This window comes from Notamacropus eugenii, chromosome 2 (genome assembly GCF_028372415.1).
Source record: "Notamacropus eugenii isolate mMacEug1 chromosome 2, mMacEug1.pri_v2, whole genome shotgun sequence".
Classification (NCBI taxonomy): domain Eukaryota; kingdom Metazoa; phylum Chordata; class Mammalia; order Diprotodontia; family Macropodidae; genus Notamacropus; species Notamacropus eugenii.
The window spans coordinates 341252973-341277184 of NC_092873.1; the positions used below are offsets into that span (position 1 = coordinate 341252973).

Sequence of the window (24212 nt, forward strand, 5' to 3'; positions counted from 1 at the left end):
GGGTCTGAGAAGAAATATGAGTCTTCCCGACTCCAGGACTCTATCCACTGTGCCTCAACAACCACAAAGATCCCTCCAAGTAAAATAAAGTGAATGCACCGAGGGCATGGTGGTGGGGGATTTTCAAGTTCCCTGGGACAGCTGGAGCGACTTTAAATCAATTTAAAACCAGTGCTAGGGATAAGCAGTAGAGTTGGAACCTGGAGTCAGGAAGACCTGGGTTCAAATTCAGCCTCAGACATGTAAAAGCTGCGTGCCCGTCACAAGTCACTGAGCCTGCTGGCCTCAGTTTCTTCTTCTGTAAAATGGGGTAACAGCAGCCCCTACCTCGGGGTAGCTGTGAGCCAGTCCTTCCTGCCATCCTCATCCTCACTGGAGCTAGTTTCTACTGCGTGGCAGCGTCTGCCTTCATGGGTGCAGTCACAGCGGCAGTTTCCACCTCCGCGGATGCCTCCTGCACGGGGGGCACACCGCCTGCCGGCGGGGTGCGTGCGGAGAGGGCCCAGCACGGGCTAACCCGCGGGGATGGCTCCAGCTCGCCACAGGTCCAGACTGCCTCTCCACCCGCAGCCGCAGGGGGGCGCAACCTGCCCGCAGATCCCAGGCTTCCCAACCCCAACGAAGACCCGACGAAGAACTCTCCCGCCACCTGGGGAGAGCCGGGCTGCCCACAGTTATGCCCGGTGTCAGTGAGACGGATGGAAGCACGGACGTGATGCTTCAGCATCGGCGATTTCGGAGGGGCGGCTTCCAAGCCCCAAGTGGGGAATTATCTTTAAGGGTGGCTGATGTGAGCATGCGCACGTATGCGCTCAAATCCCGAGCGCCCTGACAGGCACTTCCGCGGCCAGCCGGGCGCCGGAGCGGGGTCCTTCGTAGGCGCGAGATACGGGGCCCGGGTGCTTGTGGCGGCCCTCGAGTCCCTGGTGCTTGCGTTGACCGGACCGCCAACATGGAGGAGCTGGATGGTGAACCCACGCTCACGGTAGGTTCCGTGCCGAGGGACCAGCAGGGCCAGGGACAGCCGCGGGTGGTCCAGGCGCGTTCCCGCCTTCCGTCGGAGGTCGCTGCCCCGCCCCTCCAGAGGTCACGGCCCGGCTCGGGCGCGCGCTGCAGCCTGGCAGGGCCGGGTCGTGAGAGGCGCCGGGTTGCATTTCCTTTGTTTCCCGCTCGCGCCTTGGCCACGCCCACGCACGTGGGTGTTCCTCCCTCCCGCGCCCTAGGCGGGCCTCCTGCCCTCTCTCTCCCTCCCCTCCCCCTCCCCTTCTCACCTGAGAAACGCCGCTCGGGTTTTCCCGGGGAGTCCTCGGGGGTTTTCTTGGTTGTCGCGCTGGCTGCGTCGCGTGGTGGGCGGGGTGCCGGCGGTGGAGTCCGGGGGGCCTGGGTTCGAGCACGGCCTCGTCCCTTTCCCGTTTCTGTGATCCTGGTGGAGTCCCTTAGCTAGTCTGTAAATGGGGGTAATGACATCAGCCGGCGCTTCGCGGGGTCGGGGTCGCCTTGTAAAGCGCTTTGCAAACCCCGGGCCGGTCACTCCGCAGCAGGGGGACATCCTGGGGCCCGCCCCCCGGGGTGTGGGCAGGAGCGGAGGAGAGCCGTGAAGTGCTGGGTCCGAGCGGGGGGCCGCTCGTCCTCCCCGGGTAAGTGCGGCGTGCGCGTTAGCTGTCGTTGCTACTGCTGTTTAAGCGATGGCTCCTCAGCATCGTTATTATCGACAGCCGTCCCCGCTATCTGTTATAGTAGAGTGAATGACTGACATGGGAATGCTTCACGTGGTTGAGTGATTGCTCGCCATCCCAGGGCAGGGGGGGAGTGGGAAGGGAGGGTGCTAGAATTAGACAGTTAGAACCGCAGTGCTTGCCCTTTACCACACAGTCGCACCATCTCTCACGGGCCCCTCCGCACTTGTGTGACCTGCGTGGCCGCCACCAGCGCTGGGGCTTCTCCCGCCTGCTGAACCGGACCCCATTCTCCTGAACCTGGTCATTCAGGGGCCTCTAGTGGTGCAGTGGACAGAGCACCAGTGCAGGCGTCAGGAGGGCCTGAGTGCAAATCTCACCTCAGACACTGGACACGCCACTAGCGGTGTGACCTTGGGCAAGTCACTTAACCCCAGCTGCCTCATCCTGGGTCATCTCCAGCCATCCTGATGAATATCAGGTCACTGGATTCAGGTGGCTCTGGAGGAGAAGTGAGGCTGGTGACCTGCACAGCCTTCCCTCACTCAAAACAAATTCAAGTGCAAGTCATGTCATCATTTCTCTGATGGCATGATCTTCTTGGGCAACGAAGGACGAACACACGTATATTTAGTCTCAGAGAAAATCAGAGATGTTTTCACAGTGGCTGTGGAAAGTACTGGAGAAACCCTTGTCTCCTCTGACTTTTTCTTTGTACTTTGGTTTAACTCCATTTTGAAGCAGGGACCAGGACCAGGTTTTTGTTTAGTGCTGCACTGAGTATCTGGTGACTATGCCATCAGCGAGTTTGAGGTGAGACAGTAGTATACGGTCATCCTGCAAGCTTCCCCCACTCTGGAACCTCACCCTGTTTTCCTCATTATATTTCTGAGCTGTTGGCATGACCCTTCTGCTGAAAGGTCATACTTGACATATCTCTGGTCATGGCCATTCAGCTTCTCTAAGAAAGAGAATGTATGGGTCGAACTAGATGTCCTTGAAACTCACGTCCACTCAATAGATTCTGTGAATCACTGCTGAAGCTAATTAGGCAGAAAAAAGGATACACGTAGGAAGGAGTGCATGTTGTTATTTCTATAAATAGTAATAGAATAAAGCAATTAAAAAAAAAAAGTCACACCCCACATAGATACCAGCTGATAATCTGCAGAGTTCATGACAATCTTGAAATGACTGAAATAATGCTACTTAAGAGTAATACTTATTTTTTAAACTGTATCTTATTGATGCCTTTTGCCTTTGCACCAGTCATTTCCAACCTTCTCTAGATTGCACCTCTTAATTGTGGATACTCCAGGATCCTGTCCTGGGCCCACTTCTTGTCTCTTGCTTGGTGACCTCAGCAGTTTTCATGAGTTTAATTACCATTTACAAATGATTCCTAAATTCTACATATCCTGCCTGAGTATCTCCTGAGCATTGCTCAGATATCTCTGTTGGATATTTCAAACTAGGTTGCCTATAGACATCTTAAACTCAACTTCTCCAAAACAACTCGTTTTCTTTTCCCTCAGTCTCACCCAAGTTCAGTTCTCCTGATCATCTCTATTTCTATTGCGCATCCCCTTCCTTCTAGTCACTCAGATTTTCCATCTCGGTGTTGTTCTGAAGTACTCATTCTCTCTCATCACACATATAGTCACTCAGTTGACACATCTTGCCATTTCTGTGTCCATGACATCCTTTGCTTCTGACCTGATCTTTGTATTCACATAAACACCAATGCAATTCGAACCTACATCACCTTTCACTGCCATGGCCTCTTAATTGGTCTTCTTACACAACTGCCAAGAGATTTTCCTAAAAGTGCAGGCTATACCATGTCATATTCTAGCTCAGTGAACTCCTGTCGCTTCTAGGATCAAATATAAGCTCCTCTTTCTAGCTTTTAAAGACCTCACAACAAGTGCCTTTCCTATCTGATTATAATGCATTACTCCCTTTTTTACACTTTTTTGTCCAGTTCAGGCAGGCCACCTTGTTGTCCCCTTATATGACACTCTATCTGCTTTCTGTGCCTTTGCATTGGCCACTGCCTTGTAGAGTCTTCTTTTCTTTTAAAAAACTCCTAAGTAACATTTTTACATGAAGTTTTTTTAACCCTTCCCCCCAATTGCTTTGTATTTATTTTATGTGTTTGTATAATATACATATAATGTGCATATGTTTGTAGAATATAAATAGGTGTGTATGTATATATCTGTACATGTTATCTCTCCTGATTGTGTGTTAACTCCTTGGGGGTAGAGACTGTTTCATCTTTCTCTTTTCATTCCCACTGCTTGGCACCTCATGATAGGTACTTAATAAATACTTATTGATTAATTGACAAAACTACTTAGGCAAACATCCAATTCAGATACTTGGGTATGGTGTTGTATGCCAGCGTTGTCAAACTCAAATAGAAATAGGGGCCATTCACCCATGCATTAGAATCTCTGTGGATTTTGACTTCACTGAATTCATACAAATCTTCCCTCTTTTCTCTGACCTCATTTCTTACTGCACAGTAATTAATTACATAATATATCACAGTTTTTTAGCCATTCCCCAGTCAATGGGCACTTATTTTGTTGGCAGTTCTTTGCTCCCACGGTCACTTTTCCAACTTAAGTCCACACTGAAATCCTAAGTGGTTAACTTACAGTGCCACCAATAGTGTATTAGTATGTCTGTCTCCCCATAGACCTTCAGAGTCGATTGTTCACATCTCTTGTCATCTTTGCCAATTTTCTGGGTGAAGTAAAACCTCAGCATTGTTTTAATTGGTATTTTTTGATCTTGGTGTTTCAGAATATGTTTTCATGTGGTCATTTGTGGTTCACAAATCTTTTAAAGACTTCATATCCTTTGCCAACTTTTTTGTTGAAGTATCATATATAATGGGAGGAGCATAGTTTCCAAAGAATTAAATTTGTTAGTTACTCAGGTCAGTGGAATGATGCATGCTAGGCTATGACGTATTACAAACAAAGAAAAGTGGAATAAAGAAAGTCATTAGAGAGATATATAACCAGAAGAGGAGGGGGAGAAAGCATGTATTGAGAGCAAGGATCACTAATGCCCACATGCTTTTATGGAAGTATCAGGTATCTAGAGTGTATTGGAAGGCCTGCAGAGAATTTGTGGGAGGACATGGATATAAATCACACAGGATGGAAAGGTGTAGTGTACTACTGCAACAATGTCAGTGGAGGTTACAGATCCAAGTATTATTTTATGTATAAGGTAACAAACTATAGTCTTATGAGAATAGCTGATAATATGGTGTTTTAAGATTTATAGGCTCCTTTGAATACATTCTCAATTGATCCTCATAATGACCCTGTGAGGTACATATTGCACAGGTAGACTTATCCCTACTTTACATATTAGAAAACTGAGGCTCAGAGAAGTTGAATGACCAGCTAGTCAGCAAAGGCAAAATGCATTAAAGTATATTTTATAATCTAAAAACCATTCTTAGTTCATGAGCTGTACAAAAACAGGTGACAGTCCAGAGTTTACTGACCCCTGCACGATAACACGGCAATAACCTTTAATGAAATGTGTGATTCTCAAATTGTCAAAGGTTGATCGTATTTGCCTCATTTAGTGTAAAATCCAACAATGTTGGTTATATATGAAGGTGATTACTGACTGTCAGTTTGTATTCTGAGTTGTTTACTTGGGGGCAATATGTGCTTTAGTTGTAACACTCCTCTTAACTATTTGCATTTGTTGAATAGGGCTCTCTATTTAGGGTCACAGTGTGTGACTGGATTAAAACAACTAAAGTTGTATTTATTTGTATTACAAGGGGATTGGTTCAGTGACTTGGTTTATATGACTAACCACCTTGGTAGAGTACCACATTTATTTATACAGATGCTTAAGAAGTATTTTTGATTGCTTATAATAATAAGCAATATATAATAAAATTTTAGGATTGTATAAACAAATCATTTGAAACTTGGAGACTTCAGATTTCTTTCATCAAGGAGAGTTTGACAGTTATCATGTCTTCCTTCTTTCTAGTTGATTCCAGGGGTAAATTCCAAGAAGAGGCAATTGTGTTTTGACTGGGGACCTGGAGAGATGCTGGTGTGTGAAACTTTGTTCAAAAAAAAAGGTAATTAATTCTTGCTCTCTTTTTGTGCAGATACTCCTGGGCATCCTTTATTGTTTTATCTCTATTGTTAGGGATCTTGACCAGCTGGAGCATGAGGAATTTGAACTCATTTCTCTCTGTTTTAAATTTTGGAAGCTTACACAGTTGGATAGACTTAGTTATGATTGAGAATCTCATGAAGCCTGAAAAACATCCAGTTTAGAATAATTGTCAGTGTGATAGATCTTCCTGGTCTGAGGATGAGCATGATGTTTCTTGCCTACTTTTTGTTTTAATTCTCATTCAACAGGAGCTTTTATTTTTTCTTTTTCTCTAACCGCCACGACTGTAACTGTGTTTCACTCTTAACAGCTGCTCTTACAGAATGACACTTTAGAGATGCTTTGGCTAGTTCTTATTTTTTACTTACCTGGTTAAACAGATGGAATGATGTTTTCTCTTTATGAGATATTGAGTGCTAAATATTGGCAGCATAGCCAGAGATGTGTTTATTGGGAAGAATGCATCCTTTTAGTTTTGTTCTGATGAATACCAATCATCTATTGAAGATGGGTCCAGTGTATTCAGTATAGCAGCAGTAGCATAATAAACTTAAAAAAAGCTCTTGTGAATGTTACTGCACTGCTTGCTGCCCCTGCAACTGAGAAATATTGCTACTTGTTAGAGAGATTTTCTTAAAACTTTTTGAAGGAACTTTATTAAAATACATAGAGTTTCTTTCTTTATTTGCAGGAAGTATATTAGGTCTGATGAAAGACTAATTTGTGGGATTTGGCATAAATTATGTTTTTCAATTTAATTCTTGGAAGCCATTTTTTCTTAATTTCCTAGTTTAAAATATTTACTCCCTTTGTTATATCCCTAGCAGGATATTTGGATATTGGAAATCTCTTGCAAAGCCGGTCTTCAGACCATCACATTAGGAATCTGCTTAGGGAGAACCTTATTGAAGATATGTCCGAATGGCACTTTCATGTATTCAAAAGGAAAACTTGTCAGCACTTCTAGTGTGTTATATACTAGGTGGAAACATGAGTCTGTGCTCCATGGTTCTTTTTGTTTTCTGTTACATTCATTGAAATTCAGGTTCACGCAAACCAGTGAACACCAATACAAACCTGTTCTGGAAATTGTTCTTGTATAAGAAAGTTATGTAGACTTATGATTTCTGTTTTAGGGATCATCATGAAACATTGGTTGCATTTCCTGATGAGACACTAAGTCAACTTTTCTGTCATCTCTGTGGAGGGTGTGTGTATGTACTGTTATAAGTATTACAAAAATGATCTATTTAGAGTACATTATATTATTTTGGCCACAGATTTACTTTTGTTAACTGTCTTATACAAACTAGTATTAAATTTAAAGCCTTTAATCACATACTAGCTTATTGAGGATTGAGAGAGGTAGAACACATGGAAAGTTGGAAGAAGTAACATACTTGGGTGTGTTGTGCAATAGTTTATCATGAATAGTTTGCATATAGATGGTAAATGACTATACTCTTTAATCTATTGTTTTGAGTTTCTTCAGTGGCAACAGCAGCAAATTAATGAAATTGTAATAGTTTGATTGAGGCAGGGTGGCATAGTGGATAGAAAACTGACTGAATCCAGGAAGGCCAGGATGGGTTCAAGTTCTTCCTGTGACACATATTGACTGTGTGACCCTGGGCAAACTGTTGAACTTCAGTGTCGCAGATACCTCTGTTAGACTATAAGTTATAGAGGTGTAGACATGCACTGACTTTTGTTAAAACATTTCTTCTTCTTTCCCCCAATCTCTGATAATGAGGTGGCTCTTTTTTTCAAGGTCCTTCTTGTAGAGACTGAGGGAATTTCTTTTTACAGATGTTCCTGATACAAATGAAATAATGGGTTCAATATCTGTACCTATAGTTAGATCTTAAATTTGATTATTTAGGTTTCAGAAGAGAGTATCTTTATTTTGTTCTGTTTCAGAAAAAGAAGAGAAGGTGTTCGGCTGCCCTTTCATCTATATAGTCCGGAAGGATGTAGATGTTTACTCTCGGATCCTACGAAAACTTTTCAATGAGTCCCATGGCATCTTTGTGGGGCTCCAAAGGATTGAGGAAGAATCAACAGGAAAATCCAGGAAAGCTCAGTAAGTAGCTTGTTGAAGGAAGTAGCAGCTCACATTTATCTAATTCTTCTTCACAATATCCCTTGAAGTAGCCAGTGCCTATATAATACCAATTTTGTAGGTGAAAAAACCTAGACTTGAGTCTAAACCTGAGTTCCCTGAGGTTTCACAGTTGTCAAAGTTGGGACTGAAAGCTTTGCCATCTCACACTAAATCAAGTTCTCTTTCTATTATACCTGGTTGACTCTGATGAACTAAATGAAATAACTCCCACCGGATTTTGCAAATTGTACTTGTACACAAGCTCGAGTTTTCTTGGACTTTGAGAAACGTAAATTATCTAAAAAAAGAGAATATCTTAGTAGGGTACCTCTGAATCACTTGTGCATTACCTCAGGCCATCTTTTTTCAGAGTTAGTGAGTTGGGGCTGTGTTGGGAGAATGGAAATTTAGTCACAAAAGAGATTAATTCTTTAAAGCATGTTTTTTGGCTATAACTCTCTCAACAGGAGAACAAAAGAGTAGGATGCAGCCATTGACCTTGTATTGTGTTGAGGTTACTACATGGTGTCAGTAATAAGGGTCCTTCCCTATTAAACCTTTTAGGTACCTTTACATAGAAAAATACCCTGACTAGGCTTCTTATAAATAGTCAGCATTGGTCTCAGCCATCACTACAACTGGAAAATTACTAAAAATTCATATCCTATTATGTGTGTTGCTGTTGTATCACTTATACAACTCATCCTATGGACTTTGAATCAAATTTCCTTGCTTCTTTTTTGGGGGTTGGGAGGAAGAGTGGGGTTCAGGGAGAGGGAAATAACAAGGAATCAGATTTTGTGGGTTTTTTTTTAACCTTCCATGTCATTTTTGTTTTGATCTGACAGATACTTCCTAACCAACACCCAAACAAGTCCCTCGCAGAATATATTTTTTAAGAAAAACCAGTTAAGCAAATTGCCTAATAGAGTAATTGAAACTGATACTATATCACTTTATATTTTGTATATTTTAGTAACAGAAATTTAGTAACAACATTGTTCATTTTATTTGACCTGATTTTAACCTTTTAATTTTTTTATCATTTATGTTGTTATAACTACATTTATTCTTTGGGTTCTGCTTTCTTCATGTATGCTTTTTTTCCCAATTGTTGTTTTCCCAATTATTTTTTTTTTTTTAATTTTGGGTTCCAAATTCTTTCCCTCTCCCTTTCCTCATCCCTCTGTGACAGGGTAAACAATTTCACATAGGTTATACATGTGCAATCATGACAAATATTTCCATATTAGTCATTTTGTGAAAGAAAACAGACCAAAAAAAAACTATGAAAAAAGTTAAGTGAAAAATAATATGCTTTGATTTGCATTCAGACTCCATTAGGTTTTTCTCTGAAGATAGATAGCATTTTTTAAATCTTGAATTGTTTGGAATTGTCTTGGTTCATTGCTGAGAATAGCTAAGGCATTCACACTTGATCGTTGTATGGTATTGCTGTTAACTGTGTACAGTGTTCTAGTTCTGCTCACTTCACTCTGCATCAGTTCATGTAAGGTCTTCCCAGGTTTTTCTGAAAGCATCCTGCATATCATTTTTTTTTTAATTTATTAAGACTAAATTAAAGTAGAATTTATTTTTTTTGTAATAATTAATTTGTTTTCAATTTTCAGCAATCACTTCCATAAAGTTTTAGATTCTTCTCCCCCTCTTCCTTCCTCCCTTCCCACGATAGCATGCAATCTTATATGGATTCTACACATACATTCTTATTAAACACATTTTCACATTAGTCACATTGCAAAGAAGAATTAAAACAAATGGGACAAACCATGAGAAAAGACAAAACATAACAAAATAGAAAATAGTCTGCTTCATTATAAGTTCTGAATTTACAGTTCTTTCTCTGGATGTGGATGGCATTTTGCGTTGAGTCCTTTGGAAATGTTTTAAGTCCTTGCATTGCTGTGAAGGGCTAAATCTATTATAAACAGTTCATACTGAGGCTGTTCCTGTGTACAGTATTCTCGGCTGTTCTACTCATTTCATTCAGCATCAGTTCATATAAGTCTTTACAGGTTTTTCTGAAGTCTGCCTGCTTATCATTTCTTATAGCACAGTAGTATTCCATTACAATCATACACTACAACTTTTTCAACCATACATGCCTCAATTGATGGGCATCCCTTCAAATTTCCAACTGAATGCTTTTTTTTAAAAAAGGCCTTTTTATTTGTTACAGATTGGTTCGAGTGAGTAAAAACTATCGGTCAGTTATAAGGGCCTGTATGGAAGAAATGCATCAAGTAGCAAGTAAGTTATTTTGTGATGGAATTTGAAATGATATTTTTAGGGCCAATATGAAATTACTTTTGTTATAGCATCTCTATTTTTTTCCCTGAGCCGCTGATAATGAGGCCAACCCTTCTATTATATGTGCCCTTGATTCCATTACCATCTTTTTTCTAGCAACTTGCCCCCTTAATCATCCTTTCTTTCTCTCTAATTTCAAACTCTCCTTATGCACTGGTTCCTTCTCTCCTTCCTCCAGATGTACCTAAGTGGCCCCTATTCTTAAAAAAGCTTCACTCTAGACTCTTGCATGCCCTCTAGCTATCTAGTTTTCATTTCTCAGCCAAACTTATAGAAACAGCTATTTGCACTCATTGCCTCCACTTCTCCTCACTACAACCCTTTGTATCTGGCTTTTAATTGCCAAACCTGGCGATTCATTCCTTGGTCTTCACGTTCCTTGACCTCTCTGCTCATTTGATACCATAGACACAACCTCTTCTATTGGATGTGCTTTCCTCTTTGCTCACTACTTCCTTTTGGTTCTTCTCCTACCTGTTTGAGCTCTCCTAATCCCCTTGGCTGGCTCATCATAGATATCATACCTGCTAAAAGCGGGTATTCCCCTAGTCTCTATCCTAGACCTTTTTCTGCCACTACACACTCTCTCAGTGACCTCTTCAGTTTCCAAGAGTTTAGCTATCATCTCTTAGATCTGGAAATTCAGTCCCAGTGTTTTCAGTCCCATATTACCACTTGCCTATTGGCCCTTTGAAACTGAATGTCCCAAAGACATCTCAAACTTAACATCTAAAACAATACATTATCTTTTTCTTCAAACCCAGACTTCCTGTTTCTGTTAGAAGCACCATTATTCTGAGAGTCTCCAAGTTTGCAACTTCTTTGTCATCCTCAGTTCCTCATTTTCTCTTATTCCACATATCGGTAGTCAGTTTCCAGATCTTGTCATTTCTCCCTCCATAATATCTTTGCACTTGACCCCTTTTCTACTCACAGGAACATTCTCTCTCTCTCTCTGTCTCTCTTTCTCTCTCATTGAGGCAATTGGGGTTGGGTGACTTGCCCTGGGTTATATAGCTAGTACATGTCGGAGGCTGGATTTGAACTCAGGATCTACTGACTCTAAGACTGGTACTATATCTGCTGTGCAACCTAAATGCCCCTATTTTATGCTTAGTTCTTGCATGATTGTCATTATTGGTACTGTGATACAACTTACTTAACCTCCTTGCCTCCCATTATGTTTTTTTAATCAAATTTTATTTTATTTTTATGAAAAACTTGCCTCTTCTTCCTCCCATCTTCCCTCTTCCTCTCACTGAGAAAGCAAAAAAGACCAAAACCAAACCCTATAACAAACATGTTTATTCAAGCAAAACAGATTGTTACAAATTTGATCATGTCAGATTTTTTTAAAATTCCCAATCTGCATTCTGAATCCATCAACTCTGTATCAGGAATTTTGAATAGCATGTTTTATCATGAGTTCCTTAGATTTGATGGTTAGTCATTGTGTTGATCTTAAGTCTTTCAAAGTTGTTTTTCTTTACAATTTTGTTATTATTGTCTCAGTCTTCTGGTTCACCTAAGTCTCCAACCGTTCATACAAAATAATTCAGGTTTCTCTGAAACCATGCCCTTCATCATTTTTTACAACAGTATTCTATCATATTGATATATCATACTTTATCCAGCCATTCCCCCAATTTAATGGGCATACCCTCAGTTTCCAATTCTTTACCACAACAGAAAAGGCTGTAATATTTTATTTTTGTACATATGAGTCCTTTTCCTCTTTTTTTGATCTCTTTGGGAAACAGACCTAGTAGTAGCATTGTTAGGCTAGCTTTGTCTTTCCTTTGCCCTCTGAGTCACCTGAAATTGTTATTCTTCTGAAATAATGGTATGAAAACAAAAATAATCAAAAGAAGAAATTACAGATTCTGGTAATAGCAAGTCCTGTAACAGGTATCTGGGGAAAACAGTAACATTGCCGCTCAATGAAAATACTTTTGTTTGTTTTTGTCAGTTGCTGCTCAAGATCCAGTCTGTGGTCGCCAGTATAGTAGTCAGGTACAGTTGCATCTATTATATCTATACCACTAACTTTTTAAGAATAATATTTTGTTTTTTCCACAATTACATGTTAAATCAGTTTTTTACATTTTTAAAGTTTTGAGCTCCAAATTCTATTGCTCCCTTCCCTTCCTCTTCCTTGAGATGGCAAGCAATCTGATATAGGTTATACATCTGTAATCATGTGAAACATTTCCATATTAGTCATTTTGTACAAGAAGACAAAAAAGGAAGACAGAAAAATAGTATGCTTCAGTCTGTGTTCAGACAATATCAATTCTTTCTCTGGAAGGGGAGAGCATATTTCATCACGAGACCTTTGGGATTGTTTTGAACCACCATATTGCTGTTATTCACAGCTCTTCAGCTTATAGTGTTGCTGTTACTGTGTACAGTGTTCTCCTGGGTCTGCTCATTTCACTTTGTATCAGTTCATGTGTCTAGGTTTTTCTAAAACCATTCTCCTTGTCATTTCTTATAGTAGAGTAATATTCTCTCATAATCATATGCCACAGCTTATTAAGCCATTCTCCAATTGATAGGCATCCCCTTGATTTCTAATTCTTAGCCACCACAAAAAGAGCTGCTATAAATATTTTTGTACAAATAGTCCTACTTCCCTTTTTGTAAAACTCTCTTTGAAATGCAGACCTAACCGTAGCATTGCTGGGTATGCAGTTTTTTAGTCCTTTGGGCATAGTCCAAATTGCTCTCCAGAATGATTGAGTCAGTTCACAACTCCACCAACACTGCATTAGTGCCCAGTTTTTTCATATCCTCTCCAACATTTATCATTTTTCTTTTTTGATATATTAGCCAGTCTGATAGGTGTGAGGTGATACTCATCTAGAAAAACAAAAGGTCAAGGATATCAAGGTTATCAATGAAAAAACTACAAATAAAGGTGTTCTAACTGTATCAGATTCTCAAACTGTGTTATATAGTGGAATTATCAAAACAGTCTGGTACTGGCTAAGAAATAGAGTGGTGAATCAGTGGAATAGATTAGTTATACAATACACTAATGTATTGTGTAAATGACCATAGTAATATAGTGTTTGATAAATCCAAAGTTCCAAGCTTTTGGGACAAAAACTCATTATTTGACCAAAAACTGCTGGGAAAACTAGAAAACAGTGTAACAGAAACTAGGTATAGATCAACATCTCACACTATATATCAAGATAAGATCAGAATAGGTACATGATTTACACGTAAAGGGTGATAGATAGCATGAACAGATTAGGAGAGCATAGAATAGTTTACCTGTCAAATCTGTGGATAAGGGAAGAATTTAAGACCAACAAGATATGGTAAGCATTACAAAATATAAAATGGATAATTCTGATTATATAAAAAAGGTTTTGCACAAACAAAACCAGTACAACCAAAACTAGAAGTAAAGCAGAAAACTGGGGGAAATTTTTTTGTAACAAGTCTCTCTGATAAAGGCCTCATTTCTCAAATACATGAAGAATTGAGTCAGATTTATAAGATTTCAAGTCATTGCCCAGTTAATAAATGGTAAGAGGATATGAACAGGCAATTTGCAGACAGACACCAAATGACTATGTGGAGTTATTTGAAAAAATGCTTCCATATCACTGATTCTTATCATATTTATTTTATACTCTTGAGTTTTAAATAGTCATAGTTGTTGGCTGGCCATTCTTCCTGACTCAGTTGTAAGATCCTTGAGAGCAGAGATTGTCTTATGTTTGCTTCCCCGTCTCAGAAAAAGACTTTATATGTAATAAGTACTCAAGAAATATTGTTGATTGATTCTTAATCAAAGAATGGAAATATTCATCCTAAATTTGCCAGATAAATATAGCTATTACCTTGGATAGAGAGTTAGGTTCTTAGATTGCCACCATACAGTTAGTATGGTGTTAGCATTTTCACCCATTTTTAGATCTATTATTTTAATAAAATATCTTAGTCTGAAGCTAGGGACTGAAATAGAAGTGTTCTGCTTTCCCCTTTCTCTAATTATTAGAAAAATTTTAGTTCATCCTGCCTGGAACAAGATTAATTTGCAGTTTATTGTATCTGAGTAGTGATCTTATTATTTTCCATCCTACATGGTATGCCAAACTCAGCAAAGCATTTATTTTCTCATGCATGAACTATGACATCATTTGGTGGTTCTATTCCTGCTCTGCTCAAATATTATCACAGAATGGTTTTTCTCAATTCAAGTCTGTTCTTGATTTTTCCCTTAGGTTTCTATTCTTTCTGCAATGGAGTTGATTTGGAACCTTTGTGAAATCCTCTTTATTGAAGTAGCCCCAGGTGAGAATAATTTGATGTTTACATAATCTTAAAGGTATTTAAAGGTCATTGCTTTCCCCCTGCCTTTGCCTTCTCATTGTTTCTATCTGTTTTGTAGGATTTCTTGCATAAGTTACTCTTCTCATCTTTCATCCTTTTCAAAGGATACTTAAAGGCAGGGCCTTTCACTTCTGTCATTTTTTGTCCCTAGTGCCTTGTACAGTGTCTTTCACATAATATACATTGTTGATTTTGTTGGTGAATTTCATCAGCTTCACCATCAGAAGCACCTACATACCCAAAGGTGTGTGATATTCTGCATAGCACTGAATATAAAGAATGGTAATGGCACAGTTAAGACATTCCAGGAGATTAAATTCTTAGGTAGATTTTCTCTTTACCCAGTTGCAAGTATGTCCTCATATTTTTTACAAAATATTTTCCATTGCCTTCATGACATTCTACCTTATATGTATTTGTGTCCATGTCTTATCCCTCTTGTTTGAGTGTAGGCTGATAGGTAGGGGACTATTATAAATTTTCATATTGTATCCTTTATTCCTAGTATCATGCTCTGCACACAGTAAGCACTTAATAAATGTATATTGAATTGAATTCAGGTTGAATCCAGAGAATTTTGGAGATTTCTGTATAAATAAGTGGAAAAAAGGGAGATTAACTCTGGGAATTTATGCTTGGAATTATTATTGCTTGTTATGATAAATTGTTAAGGGTACTAAATTGTGGGGCTTAGGGTGAGGCTAACTGTGAAGCGGGAAAGGGCTAATTGCTATTTCATTTTGAGGGTGGGGCATTAGTTATAGTGGCCCACATTTATATAATAATGGCCATGGGGATTAACTTGATAACTTAGTGTCAGGAGATAGAGACTATGTATGTATAGGTGCCAGTTTCAGTTCTGCCTCGGGCACAGTACTTTTTTAGAGAGCTACTCATGATAACCAGAGATATGCCATTAATAGTAATTGATAATTCCCCATAATCAACCTCTGTGCCTTAGCTTATGCTAAGGACAATGAAAGTTACTGCAGAGGAAACTTGAAGATTAATATGTGACTCTAGTCTTTGCTTCCAGCTGGCCCTCTACTCCTTCACCTCCTTGACTGGGTTCGACTGCACGTGTGTGAGATGGATGGTTTGTCGGCAGATGTTCTTGGTAGTGAAAATCCAAACAAACATGAGAACTTCTGGAATTTGGTGAGAAGTGAATACAAGTTGGGCCCCTCTTCAAAACGTTGGTACCAGGTGCTCTTCGGTGGGTCTGCAAGCCAAATGCCATTTCCTGTGGATATTTAGTATGACCAGTTAAAATGATTGACTGTAGAAATATTTTTCATCCTTTCTCTTCTATCCCAGAGAAAATAACAATAACTCACATTTGGATAGCACTTTAAGGTTATAAAAAGATTTCCTTACAGCAACTCTGAGAGGTAGTTTGAATGTTTTCATTTTCCTTTCTTCCCTCCCATTGCCTGCCTAGAATCCCTAGGTTGGTAAAGACAGAATAGTACAGAAAAACCTACCATAGGTGACACCCTTCTCCCTGGCCCTCCTTTCAAATCCCTGTCCTGAGCTAGAGCTGCCCAAAATTCATCCAGTCAGTGGGAAAACCAGCCACCATAGGGTGTGCATCTGCCCTTTTCTTCCCTTCACAGGACCTATCAGAGTCACTGGGCAGTAGGAAGACCACCACCACTGGAGATAACCTTTCCCCCTTCTCTTCCCTTTGTCCCCTCCCTTGACTTCAGGCCAGTCAGAGCTTACGTGGCTGACTGCAGTAGGCAAGATCCTTCCCCCTTGCCTTCCTTTCTCTCTATCCGTGGCTCCCAGCTACTGAGTCCCTCCAAGTTGTTAGATGAGATGAGAGTCACCAACTGTTCTTATAGTTGAGATGGGAGAACTACCAAGCCTTCCATCTGTTTTACCATTTCTTTTCTGAGGTCCTGCGGGCCTTACCATGTGCCTTGTCTCTGTGCCCTTCAGATTCCCTGATACTGTCATCTGACCTCCTAATGCAATCTGAGGACCCCCTGGACTTGTCATTTGTCAGCTGCCTCAGCCTTGGGAACTTTTTTTATGTCTTGTGTTCTCCAGTTAAGAGTGTGAGCTCCTTAAGAGCAGGGACTTGGCACATAGTAAATGCTTAATATCTTCGAATTCGAATTTTATCAGTACTTTTTCATTCGTTTTACAGATGAGGAAACTGAGACTTTGAGAGGTTTTCCCATAATCATGTAACTAGGAAATATTAGAGGCATAATGGGAACTTAAATCCAGTATTCTGTTCACTATCCCATGCTGTCTTAGGAGAGAGTGCATTTTTGGTATGTAGTCAGTGAAGATCACCTGAAAGGAATTTATAGTTAAATCTAGAATGTTGTTACAAAGAAAGATCCCTACCTCTAAGACCACTTCCAAATCTTATTAAGTCCTGCTGCCTGAGGCCTAATTAGGTGGTGGCAAGGAAGAGTTCTCTGACCACAGTGGATAATGCAGGCCTTTTCTGGTGGCCACTGTGGGACTTTTGAAGACCTTTGCTAAGGTGTGGTACTGGATCTGAATTTAGAGGATCCGGGTTGAAATCTCAGTTCTTGATAGCTTTATGACCATCAAACCACTTAAGCTCTTTGGGCCTTGTGGTTTTCTCACCTGTAAGTGGAGAGAATTGGACAAGACATGACCTCTAAGGAATCTTATGAGCCTATGGTTACTCGGAGAAGTCTTGTCAGGGAAGAAACCCATTTAGGGCAATAGGTGAGCTTTGGTCTGCTTTCTTTGGTACTAAAAGATAATTAAGAATTGATTCTATTTTAAAAGATAGATTTAGCAAAGGGGTTGCTAAATGGGACCTAGGAGTTGGTTCCTGATCCTTTGTTCCTCTGAGGTAAAGGTCCCTGTTGGACTAGAGAAGTAGATCCTTTGGATTCCTGGAGCTAAAAAATTTATTTAGCAGACAGCATCCTCAATTTGGAACTAGCAGTGGGGACTCTGGCCCCCTTACTTTCTGTGGAAAGATGGGTTTGGGATCTCTTGCAGGCGACTCTCTTCGTGCTGCAGGGCCGCTTGGATGAAGCGCGGCAGATGCTGTCCAAAGAAGCTGATGCTAACCCTGCTTCAGCCAGCATGTGCAAAGTCCTGGGGGACCTGATGAGGACAATGCCCATTCTCAGCGTATGTAGGGATAGACTCATTACTGTGCAGCATGTCCATATCAAGGAAATGACCAAATGGGGTGGTGGGACAATTACCTTTTAAAAAGTTTTATTAATGCTTTTTTTCACATTGTTTTCATTTCCCAATGATGTTCCTTCCTTCTCACATACAATAGAACCCTCCTTCCTCCCTAGTGAAACAAATCACCACATTGACTATGTATGTAACTACTTCTCCTATAATCTGCCTAGAAGTGGAAGGAGACCTATGAAGTCCTGACTGGTCTCTGCTGTGATCATGATCCTGAAGCTTTTCAGGGTTGTTTTCCTTTACATTGTGGTCATTGTATAAATGGTTCACCTAGTTTTGCTTACAGTTCATAGAAACCCCAACTTTTCTGAATTCTTCGTATTTGTTGTTTCTTTCAACAATGATATTCCATTATGCACATGCACCACAGTTTGTTTCATCATTTGCCAGTCTATGGTCATCTATTTTGTTTACAGTGTTTAACTGTTACAAAAGTGCTGCTATCAATATTTTTGTATATAAAAGATCTTTACCTTTTTAACCTATTTCGGATATATGCCTAATAGTGTTATTGCTGGTCCAAAGGAGGAAGGGACTTTTCATAGTGAGCCCTCTCCCTCTGTAGCCTGGCAACACACAGACATTGACAGAACTGGAGCTGAAATGGCAACACTGGCATGAGGAATGCGAGCGACATCTTCAAGATGGCACCTTTGCTTCTAACACCCACTTGGAGTCCCTCTGCAAGGTCTGTGAGTAGAGGGGCTGGAGAGACTGTCAGTGGACTTGTGGCCCAAGAGGGTTCTTCCCCTTTAGGGGTCTGGGGAAGTCTGTGGATACATTCTGAAAATAATGTTTCTAAAAACATAAAATAAATATATAGAACAGAGGAAAACAGGTATACTGGAAAACTTCTAAATAACTTTTATAACAACATCACAGTCCTCTGGTTAAGAACCCCTGCTCTTCCTGATTAGGCCGCCCAACAATAAAGGTCAAGCCCCTGTCCTATCAGAGGAGGAGGAGCCATCCCAAGGAAGATATGCATATCCCCTTGTCCCGAGGGGAATGGACTGTGCTGAGCTCCCCACTCCCTGAGCTGACAGAAGCCTCTTCCCATAGATCATGCTGGGAGATGACAGTGCTTTACTAGAGCAGAAGGAACTTCTCAGTAACTGGTATCATTTTCTGGTGACTCGGCTCCTCTACTCTCACCCCACAGTGAAACCCATTGAACTGCACTTCTATGCCCAGGTAAGTCTGAAGTCACCTCAGTGGTGGTGAGGCCCTCGTGCTCTAGAAAAGTCAGAATTTTCTCTTTTAAAGAATGTTTTATTCTCAAAGAACAAAAAAACCCATCTGACACAGAAACCCTGTCTTAACATTCTCTGTATTCTAATAGACATGCAGTCTCTGCTGTGAAAAGGGGGGGTATATTCCATTACATCTTCCCCAGGACATTTGTGGATTTTTCTATTACTCAAGAATTCAACTTCATTTAAGTGATCTTTTCATTTAATGTTATCTGCTGATTTCATTCTCATATCAGTTCATACAAATCTTTTTATTTCTCTGAATATTTCACATTTATCATTTCTAACCCATTAGCTGGTTTGGTTGGGGTTTTTCCCCAGCTATCCTCTAGTCAGTGGGCACTCACTTTGTTTCCAGTTCTTTCCTATCATGGAGAGTTCTCTTAGGGATATTTTGGCATCCATTGGACCTTTCTTTTTGTTGTTATCACTGAGCTATATACCCAGGGAAAGGATAACTAGTTATGGACTGTTTCGTTAGTTTGCCTGTATAATTCCTGCTTGAAATCCACAAGATTAGATCATTTCACAGCTCTATCAACAGTACATTATTGGGTTAGTTGGGTGGCACAGTGGATAGGGCACTGGCCTTGGAGTTAGCTGTGTGGTCCTGGGCAAATCACTTAATCCCAATTTGTCTCAAAAAAACCAATAACAAAACACTTCATTATCATGTCTATCTTCCTACAGCCCCTTCAACATTAACTATTCTTACCTGTTTTCATTTCTACCAACCTGTGGGGGAGTGAGGTGAAATCCCAGAGTTATTTTATGTGATTTAGAGCATTTTTTTTGGTGGTCTTTACATCGCAAAACTTCTTTTGAAGTATGTTGATATCCTTTGATCACTTGTATATTGAGGAATGGTTCTTGGTGTTATGTCAGTTCCCTGCATATTTTGGGTTATGAGACTTTTATTGATGATGTTCCCTCTTTGTTGGTTTTATTAGAACAAAAGCTTTTAAATTTTATATAATGAAAATTTTCCATTTTGTCATTATAAAATTTTCTTTATTCTTTGTTTTATTAAGACTCAATCCCTACGTGTAGTTGAAAAAGGTATCTGATCTTGTTCTCTTCTAATTTTTTTTTATGAGTGACCTTTTAGCTCAGGTCATACCATAAATGTTTGTCTAATCCTAATTTCTGATAAAGTTTCTTCCAGTTTTCCCAGAAGTTCTTTTCAAAATGGAATAGATTCTAAGGTGGTCTAATTGGGTCCTCTCTGGGTAGATCCCATCACCTTTCCCTGGGGTTCCCAACTTTACACCTTCATTTTGCCTTTCCCCAAGAACCTTTTTCCACTCTTGTAATTGAATTCTTTTTGTGATCTTGCCACAGTCCAGCCTAGATCTCTTTCTGGGAGGTGATAGCAGTCCAGAACCCCTGGACAACATTTTGATGGCAGCCTTTGAATTTGACATTCATCAAGTCATCAAGGAGTGTAGGTAAGGATTTCTCTTGTCTTCTCTTCTGCCACTCACCTTTTGCTGGGGTCTCTCCTTCCTAAGTTGTGCCCTTCTGTCTAGCTACAGGAGATGATGACTTTTCTTTGAAAAGGGGGCAGTTTTCCTGAAGGGCAGGAATAAGTAGGGCTACCCTAGCTATTCACATTATATCCAAGAGAGTAGGAACTACCTCATAAGAAAAAGCTACCCATGTTGAGATTGTTTTCAGATCTCTTGTAAACTACCTGTCTTCCTTCTTGCATTGACATCTGCCTCTACAGCATTGCCCTGAGCAATTGGTGGTTTGTTGCTCACTTGACAGACTTACTTGATCACTGCAAGCTTCTCCATTCTCACAACCTCTAGTAAGTATGGCAGAAGGTGGTGGCAGGGAGTGGGCAAATGTTGTATGATGCTTCTGAAAGGGTGAATTGAATATGCAGGGAGGGAAGAGCAGTCTGACTGAGAGTTAGAATCTAGACGGGAGAAAAGCTTTCAATCTCATGATAAGTTTTATTTCAGTTTCGGTTCCAATATGCGAGAATTCCTTCTGCTTGAATATGCATCGGGACTGTTTGCTCATCATAGGTATGAATAAACTTAGAAAGGCTTGGGAGTTTTGTGGTGAAATTGGGAGGGGGGTGGTTTGGACTGTTATGCAGCCAGCTACCTGCTAGCAGCAGGGGCATAGGACATTTATGTCAGTTGCTAGCGCCTAGTTTGCCCACAATAGCAACTGGACCCACCTTGGGTTGTCCCATGCCCCTCCTCCTTTGGGGATTGTGTTTCAGCCTGTGGCAGCTAGGTGTGGATTACTTTGACCATTGTCCAGAGCTGGGCAGGGTTTACCTGGAGCTACATATTGAGCGGATTCCCCTAAACACAGAGCAGAAGGCCCTCAAAGTACTTCGGATCTGTGAGAGGAGGCAGATGACTGAACAAGGTAAGGCAGACCTATTCTTGACTATTCTGTGATGAAGTCATTAAGCCATGGTACTTATCACTCCCATTGTATACCAAACATCAGGGTGAGGATTAGATAGTTGGAGGAGGTCTCTCCATTATCAGTCTGTACCAGCTAGATAATGAAAAAACATGGGGAGTGCAGAAGAGTTAGTAATCTACTACAAATATTGACATGCTCCTGAACTAGAATGAAGCATGGAGCAATCTTACTAGAAAATTCTACCTCTATTTAAATAGTCCTTATTTTCATGGAAATTTGTATCTGGCAGCCCCAGATGTAGCCTCTGTACATGACCTAACAGATAGAGTGCTGGCATTGGAGTCACAAAGACTAGTTCCACTTCTGACATTGGCTATGTGACCCAGCAGCTCTTTAACTGCTGTAGGCCTCACTTTCCTTGAGGAAGCAGTGTGCTATATTTTGGGTTAAAATTCTGCCTTTGCCATTTATTAGCCCTGTAACCTTGGGGAAGTCACCTAACGTTTCCTCATCTGTAAAATGAGGTAGGACTATTTGATTCTACAGTTCTTTCCAGTTCTTATCTCCAAACAAAACTGTAAAGATTTGCTCCTTCCTGTGTCTTTCAAGCCCCTTTTTTCTCTCTAGATTTAATCTGAATTTAGATGTTGAAAGATAAAAGCTTAAGATACTATCTTTCCCTTTATTAAAAGGAGAGTCAAGACTAAATAGAGCTCAAGACCCAAAGTAATGCAATCTGTTAGGTGGGATTTGACGAGAGAGATATTTTGAGGCCTCTGGGGTCCTTCTGTTGCTCCTTAAAATGCAACATTTGGCAGCCACCTGCTAAGGACAATTTTGTGGGGGATACTGGATATTGGATACTTGTGGGCAGAGCAGTGAGATGACCATGACACTGAACATTTCCAATCCTGTCTTTGAAGTTCTATACTTAGTTGGAGTGAACGTGTATGTGTGTGTTGGGGTGTTGGTCACGCAGCAGTGGGAAAGGAAGTGCCCTGGTAGGTATGGAGAGGGCTGTCTAGAATCTGCAATTTATCTTCTTCCTTTTGGAAAGTTCGAAGCATCTGTAAGATCCTTGCCATGAAAGCTGTCTGCAACAACCGCCTGGGCTCTGCCTTGTCCTGGAGTATCCGAGCCAAAGATGCAGCTTTTGCCACCCTTGTCTCTGATAGGTGGGTTTGGGCAGGATTTTCTTCCTCATTCTTACAAACAGTTGGCTGGAGGGAAGTTTTGCCAACTTTTCTTGGGGCATAATGGGGTGGGACAGTACCTGCTGCCTTTGACTTCACCCAGGGTATTTCTCTCTAGGTTCTTAAAAGATTACTGTGAACGGGGCAGTTTCTCAGACTTGGATCTCATCGACAACCTGGGCCCAGCTATGATGCTTAGTGACCGTCTCACTTTCCTAGGTATGTCTCAGGGATTGCTCATTATGTCTAGAAGAGGATGCAGGTCATGTCTCCATCAGTGTCTGCCTGAACCACTGGAAGACCAGGGCCATCCTCCACTGCAGTAAAAAACATGCTAGGAACTTGGAGCTACTTCTCTTCTCCATGTAGTGGCCATTTAGGGATGGGAGATAGGGGAAGGACTTTAATCTTTTTTCCTGCTACATGAGGATGTTCTTTGTATTAGTAGCACCTGTAGTTTTCCTGAATCCAAGGACCTATTGTTTGTCATCAATCTGAGTTTCTCTCTTGGATCAATAGGAAAATACCGTGAGTTTCACCGGCTATACGGGGAAAAGCGCTTTGCTGATGCTGCTTCACTACTGCTGTCACTGATGACTTCCCAAATTGCTCCTCGATCCTTCTGGATGACACTACTGACTGATGCCCTTCCTCTACTAGAACAGAAACAGGTGTCAGCCCACAATAGTCTTTCCTCTCTGTGGATTTTGGTACTTAAGAATTGATACCACACAATCCAATAATTGTAATTTGTCAGATGATACTTTTTTAAAAATCACCTTCTTCTTAACCATAACACTAGCTACAGACTAGGTGTTTTTTCATTTTTTAAACTGATTTGACTGGTGAGGGCATCTCTGTAACTGACACCGTGCCTTTGAATTAACAGAGCTACAAGGGTGGGAGGAAGTGGGAATTTAGAAGCTATCACCTTCTACCTACCTCCAGTGTTCTAATCATACCCATTTACTTTTGAGAATTATAGGCTTGATCTATGCTAGAACTTTGTGCCTAGTCCTTGATCAACAAATGTAATCCAACTTCTCTACCCAATCCTTCCTTAGGTCATCTTTTCTGCTGAGCAAACCTATGAGCTGATGCAGTGCCTAGAGGACCTGACAATAGGAAGACCAGAGCACAGAGAGCTGGAGGGCCAGAGACCCCAGGTACTTAGGTCCCAGTTAAAGGGGTAGGTTTGCCCAGTGGGAGAGGCAGGGACTGTGCCTAACAAACTGTGCTTCTAGGAGGATGACATTGAGACGACCAAAGTGGAGATGCTGAGACTTGCTCTTGCACGAAACCTTGCTCGGGCAATTGTGAAAGAGGGAACCTTGGAAGGCTCGTGAAACAGCCAGGGAAGCTGCCAGGATTCTCTCTGTATGGCAGTGTACATTTTTCTAAAAATAAATGCTTTCTTTTACAAATAAAAGAACATTTCTGTATTCTATCAGGAAAGATGATGTGAGCTCGCAAAGAAAGATGTCCTAACATAACTTTGGCCTTGAGCTCCACTTTTTACAACAATATCATAGCT

The 24212-nt window shown here is 40.8% G+C and overlaps 1 protein-coding gene across 5 annotated transcripts; it reads left to right on the forward strand.

Annotated features, from left to right (window-relative positions):
• Positions 1–493: 493 nt before the first annotated feature.
• Positions 494–24107, forward strand: NUP85 (nucleoporin 85). Of its 5 annotated transcripts, none has more exons than XM_072645656.1 (19): positions 494–985; positions 5715–5808; positions 7770–7932; positions 10154–10224; positions 12254–12297; positions 14526–14595; positions 15671–15792; positions 17632–17766; positions 18404–18526; positions 18901–19032; positions 20433–20539; positions 20821–20904; positions 21062–21127; positions 21331–21482; positions 22543–22660; positions 22797–22897; positions 23198–23388; positions 23743–23844; positions 23923–24107. In XM_072645656.1, the coding sequence occupies exons 1-19, from the start codon at positions 953–955 to the stop codon at positions 24022–24024; spliced, it is 2010 nt and encodes a 669-aa protein (XP_072501757.1). In that variant the 5' UTR covers positions 494–952; the 3' UTR covers positions 24025–24107. The 5 variants fall into 5 exon arrangements, with proteins under 5 accessions (XP_072501757.1, XP_072501758.1, XP_072501761.1 ...); XM_072645657.1 differs by having other exon boundaries at positions 23198–23349; XM_072645660.1 differs by having other exon boundaries at positions 866–985; positions 5715–5832; positions 7634–7932; positions 23198–23349.
• The last annotated feature ends 105 nt before the right edge of the window (positions 24108–24212 follow it).